The 6,066-nt window shown below is 43.9% G+C and overlaps 1 protein-coding gene across 9 annotated transcripts in view; it reads right to left on the bottom strand.

Moving 5' to 3' along the window:
• Positions 1-2,804: 2,804 nt before the first annotated feature.
• Positions 2,805-6,066, bottom strand: part of lef1 (lymphoid enhancer-binding factor 1) — a 39,518-nt gene continuing 36,256 nt past the window's right edge. For all 9 annotated transcript variants that reach the window (XM_048255480.1, XM_048255440.1, XM_048255488.1 and 6 more), the window contains one exon: positions 2,805-4,377. Coding sequence is in view for 5 of the 9 variants with exons in the window: in XM_048255440.1 (XP_048111397.1) it covers positions 4,298-4,377 (80 nt within the window). In the remaining 4 variants the exon portion in view is untranslated. The remainder of the gene's footprint in view (positions 4,378-6,066) is intronic.

The raw sequence follows: 6,066 nt of genomic DNA, 5'->3' as shown, positions 1-6,066 counted from the left end.
CTCACTTTGAATCTCTGCCAGCATTTGTTCCTTGCAGGTTTGAGTAAATGGGCAAGTGTAGTGGTTCATTTGAATAGTTTGGAGAGTCCCCTCTCTATAAAAAGACTCGCCTGTCTTATTGGTTCCTGTTCTTTTGCTGTCCACTTGCTGGATCTTGTCTTGACTACAATGCACGTTTCACTTATCCAGCTGTCCGTCTGATTTCTGCAATTCATTATGTTTTAGACCTAACACTTCACATTACACTACCCTGCAAGCCAGGCACATGTGCACCTGGATATTTTATTCCCAGATGATCTAGAGTCCTGTTGAAGTTTGTGCTGTTTTCTACAGACAGAAATGGATGGACAGCTGTATACATACATCAATCTATTCGGTTGGCTGAGCTATACTTCCAATTTTATCACAGGCACATAATATGAAATGTTAAATGACATGACAAATGGCAAAAGGACTCTTTCTCAATTATATCCACGTCATGCTTCATTTCCTAAACGTCATACAAATTGTGTTGTGATGCGATCTTTAGATGTGACCGGACTCTGATGTGCGCTGAACTGATCTTTACATGAGTGCAGTAGACATTATCACCACCAGAGGGCCATGCACCCCACTGAACATCCAGATTGCTGTTAGCTGTGTTTTTACGCTTTGGTGATGGCAGAGCTGAAGATGAAAGCATGTTTTGGATCAAGTATTTCACTAGATCTCTGATTTTCTGTGTTCCTAGCTGAAATGTTCACAGTGAATAATTCTGGTTTCATGCTGGCCTGTGTGAACATAATCTACTCATAAACTGACAGTGATACTATTAATGGAACTTAATAGTATTGATATTCCTGATTTCGAGTGTGTGGCTCTGTTATTTAATCTTTTTAATACATGGGATGGGATGGATACATTTCGTATGTATGTTTCGTATGTATGTTTTTGCTAAGGTTCGCATGGTAAAAAAATAAATAGAAAAAAATATATTATTAGTATTAACACTCAAATATTAGGAGTGTCATCTAGATTTGTTTTTGTGATTTTATATTCTCCGGGTACTGGTTACTGTTTGTTCATCTAATTTTAATTAATAACCCAATGGCTTTAAAGGCCTCCATAAGCAAGCCTGGGTCATTTCTATTTTCTCCATGTTAGCATAGCACTCTCTCCCTCTCAGCCCCCCACCCTGTTGGAGGTGCACAATTTTTTTTTTGTGTGAATTCTCTCAAGGAGCCCAAATTATTTTTGGTTTTGTAGTAACAGTTAATCAACGGCGTCCTCATTTGTCATGCGCTGAATAGGATGTAGGGCTACTTCATATACCTGTCATACAAACTATAGTATAGTACTGTCACCCTGTGGGGTGTCTGGTTAATGTGTACGTGTTGACCATATGTCTGACATTATTCAATTCAAATGAGACTCACCATCAACATAAAATAAAATATCCTAATTTAACAAAGAATGTGGAGATGGGTGCTGTGATCCAAGTAATGGATCAACAGCTTTTTGAGTAAAACAAATGAAGCTCACGATCACTCTGGGGTGCTGACGGATCTGACGGATGCTTATTCAGACTGCAGCCTTTTCATTCTGTAGGCATGATACCTGTGCAGTCTTGGTCAATAAAGTGATGTTGGGTGCTGCAGCTGTGTGCTGGCCTGGGCTGTCATCAGAGCACGGCGATGCACTCCTCTCCCTGTCTGAGGTTCCCTGATAAGGCCTGACAGGCTGGCATTAAAGACAGGGGGAGCGGGAGATAACAGGGATGGTGATGACTAAGGGAAATCAATTGGGCTCATTTTTTTAATCAGGGGCTTCTTGTCTAATTATCTAAAAATACTTCAGCACCTGGGCCAAAAAGGATACATGCTGAGATAGTTGGTGTGTGTGTGTGTCTATGATCTATGATGTCTATACTAACAAGAAACATCAGATAATGATCACATAAGAAATTATATTTAAATGAAATCTGATGGTGAGTTTAGAACAACTTTGAGTGCAACCCTCTTGTTAAAATAGTGTTATGGTGATATATTTTTATATATTATTATTATTTGTATTATTATTATTATTAATAATACAGCTATGAAGGGATAACAGCAAACCTAAGCAAAATATCACAGGTACACTAACCTCTGCAGGCAAGTCATCTAACCACAACATATCAGAACTCATTTACAGCATCTTGACAATTAGTCAGGAAGTTCATGTGAGTCTACCTCCTTCCCACAATGATTGTGTTGGTCCTTTGGTTTTCAGGCTCATGGATAACTCTAGATTCTAGAGTGCGGCTATCCAGTCAGGAACATCTTTGCAATAGTGGCATATGGTGGCATCCTACACTTTACCTGAAGCCCACAAGAGGGTGCTGTTACATAGCATCCTTTATGTCCATTTCACGCTTCGATTTCACTTGGCACTGCCTCAGAGAGAATTAAATTACTGTATATTTGGTAGCTCCTTACCAACCAGGGTATTCCTCAATTTGAGGGGGGGGTGGGGTGGAGAAAGAAGCCATCGAGAATATTTAGATTTCTCTTTTCATTATCCTGCATTTAATGCGTTATGAATGTAGCCTTAGGCATCGCGTGCTAGTTGGTTTTAATTGCTGGTCCATTTTGTGGAGTCTTTTGAAGTGCCCCAAGAGATAGAGATGCACTACACATTTCACTGTTCTTCATCAGGCATCACCACACTTCTATGTGCAGTTACACATCAGCAACAGTCCTGACTTCATTACATCTGCCTATGAAACAATGCTATCCAGAGAAAAGATAGAAGTGCTTTCTTTTTGCTGTAATTATTTTGACACATTCTCAGTCAATGATGCCTGTTTATTTTCTTAAAAAAAAACAAGACATTTTGAAACACAGTTAAAATGTGACCACTTGGAAGCGAATTGCTAAACCAAGATGACAATGATTTAAAATATGACAATGAGTAAAAAAAATGCATCAGGTAATACTAAAAAAGAACATAAAATTGATAAAATGTTACAGAAATGCTTGCATGGAATAAAGAACATGGCAAAATACCACACTATTACCTACAATAAAGAGAAGACAGAGGTACATCGCAATAAAAGAAAGACGGTCAAGTGCTGGGGTAAATATATATATATATATATATCTGCTTCATGTCTTGATTTAGAACAATAAAATAGAGGCATCTGCGCACCTACTCTTATGCTTTTGTCCTAATATCGCCTGCAAAAATACCAAGAAAAGTGATGCATCTTGAAGACTCTTGTCTTTAAAAAGTACATATAATATAGTGAGCATTATTTTACATTAGCGCAAGACTGAGAGGTCACTATCTGTTACAAATAGTTATCAAAAAGACGCCTATTCATTTCATTTCTGCAGGATGCTTCAACAAGAAAAAATGGCTTTCCTGTCTCCAAAGCTTATTTTCATATATACCAGTATATATATATATATATATATATATATATAAAAAAAAAAAATGATACAAAAACAGAACAAAATCTCACTTGAAATATACACCAAGAAATGAAATGTCAAAAAAAAAAAAAAAAAAAAAAAAAAAATATACAAAAAGCATTCAAAATGAATTTCAACATCAGATGTGAACAGAGTGAAATGTTGATCCTTTTTTCCTTTTTGCACCCCCTGGTCAGAAAGCCCAAACTTGGGTCTTGAGAGGATGTCGTCAGTGATGGCCCAGGGTCCTGGGAAGTGTGTTGGCGGTGACAGCAGGGTGCTAAGAGGTACTGGGCCCCTGAACAGGACTGCGTGTCTGGACAACCAGACGTCAGCCGTGAGGAGGACGAAACCAAGCGAGTGACGGGGAGGAACTCAGTGAACTGTGCTGATAGGAACAAAGGTGCAAAAATAAGTTAATAACTTAGGAGCAAACAGCTGCCCTGGTGGGGTGGCAGGCAGTGCGGTCTGGAACAGAGCTGGCGTAGGTCCAGCCAGACCGGCTCCAGAGTGGGGGGGCTTTGGGGACGCTGAACATCTGAGTGTGTCGGGGTGGGGGTGGGGGGGGTGAACAACTTGCTGGATGTATTCAGTGCAATGCCTAGGGCTTTGATGACAATAAAACAAGTCATAAGAGGACAGAAAAGGAACTTGAACAGACGCCGTCTCTGTGTTTTGTTCGTTTGATTGAGGGCCTGTCTCGTGAGAGGGTACGGGTCTTCGAAAAGGATTGATTGTCTTTTCTCAGTTCAGTGTCTCTACAGCAGTGACTGCTGGAGAGGAGCGGAGAGGAGAGGAGCGTGGTCTGGTTCAGGGTTCCTCTGGCAGACGCGTCAGGAGGGACAGGAGAGGTCATGGTCAATTTAGCAGGCCTCCATCTCTAAAAGGGGGCCTGTAGCTGCAGCCTTCGCCTTACATGTAGAGAACGCATTCCGCTTCCCTCCTGTGAGAGGAAACGGGGTTGAGGGCAAGACAAAGACACATTGCTAAGTCAGCAAGATGGACAAGCAAGCTTAACGTGCAGGAAGGCTTAATATGACCGGCAATCAAGGCAAATACAAAATAAGTTCTTAGTCATAGGCTCGTGAGAAACAGCATATCCACTTGACACGTTCACCCCAAAAACATGACCCATAAAGGCCAACAGGCACATGCTTCTGTTTTTTTAGTTAGATGGTGGACGAGGGTGGACATGGGCACTTTTCCAGCACAACCAACAGTGGTGTTATAAACCACATGTGTCAACTTCCAGGAACAAGAAACTTGGAGCTCAGCATTGCTAGTGCCAAACAAAATGGCCACTGATGTGCCAGGGTGGCCACTGAAGCCTGTCATATTAACTAGCTTCTGTTGTATGTTGGTACATAAGGGCAATGTGTATTTTTTAATAGAGAAGCCCATCAATAATGGCCATAGCATTGTGAATTATTCTACAGCATCAAACAGAATGACTGATCAATAAACAATAGAAGTGAGTAGATGGTGGGGTTTTAAGGCATGTTTGAAGTACATGATGTTTGTGTGAGGAGAACTAAGCAGAGCCTTGCATCTCTTTGCTGGTAGGTGACATTCAGTCCATCCTCCCACACACAAAGCAACGTTTCACCCATATGTGCCCTGGAGTCGCCACACTTGGGCACGGCCCACTCCTGCCCCCACCCCCAGCACTCACGCCACCTGGACAGAGACGCCTTTACCACATGTGGATGAAAGACTGCGTCTTTCTCAGAGGGCTGACCCTGAACTGGAGGGAGAGAGAGAGCGAGAGCGAGAGAGAGAGAGAGAGAGAGAGAGAGAGAGATGGTGGTGGCTGCTGTGGCAGTGGTGAGAGCGCCCTGTTGCTTTTATTTACCTCCTCTGCCCTGCTGCCTCCCCACCCCCACGCCCCCTTTTCATCCCAGGATCTCAAAGCTCCCCCGCGCCCTGCGCCCCCTTCCTGGGGAGCTTTTTCCTTCCCAGCCACAGATGAAAAGCGCGGGCCTTCCTGCCGGGGAAGAGGCCTGGGGGCTGGAGGGGCATCGGGCCAGCACCTCACGGCCCACCCCACACAAACGCCGGGATTCAAGAGCTACTCCCCATTAGTGCTGTGGAATGCCGGGTCCGACTTGCAGGAAATGAAACGCTCCTCTGTTTTCTGAGGCTTGGCTGGTCTCTCTCGCTCTCTCTCCCTCTCTCTCCCCCTCACTCACTCCCTTTCTCTTTCTCTTTCTCTCTCTCTCTCTCTCTCTCCCTCCCTCCCTCCCTCCCCCCTCACTCTCACTCCCTCTCTGCTCCGTCGCACTCAGTGGCGGCACGGCCCTCTTTGAAGTGTGGGAGGTTAAGATAACTGGCACGGCCCCGCGTCTCTCAATCGGCCTGTTCACCTCCCGGGGCAAATCAAAGAGCCCGCAGCTGGGCCCGCTCCTCCCCCCTCCTCTTCCTCCTGCGCCCTCATCCTCTCCCCCACAACCGCTTTGGCTTTCTTACCGAGCCGTAAAAAAAAAAAAAGGAGGAGAGAAGGAAAAAACAGGGGACAAATTGCTCTGAAAATAAGTGAAGCTGAGCAGTGAGATGACTCCATACAGGGCTGGGCAGACTTTACCGTGGCACTGGCCGAGCCATTCAGGCTGCACAGCCCAGAGCGCAAGAGCCG

This window comes from Alosa alosa, chromosome 1 (genome assembly GCF_017589495.1).
Source record: "Alosa alosa isolate M-15738 ecotype Scorff River chromosome 1, AALO_Geno_1.1, whole genome shotgun sequence".
In the NCBI taxonomy this organism is placed as follows: Eukaryota; Metazoa; Chordata; class Actinopteri; order Clupeiformes; family Clupeidae; genus Alosa; species Alosa alosa.
This window is presented reverse-complemented; position numbering and strand designations above follow the sequence as displayed.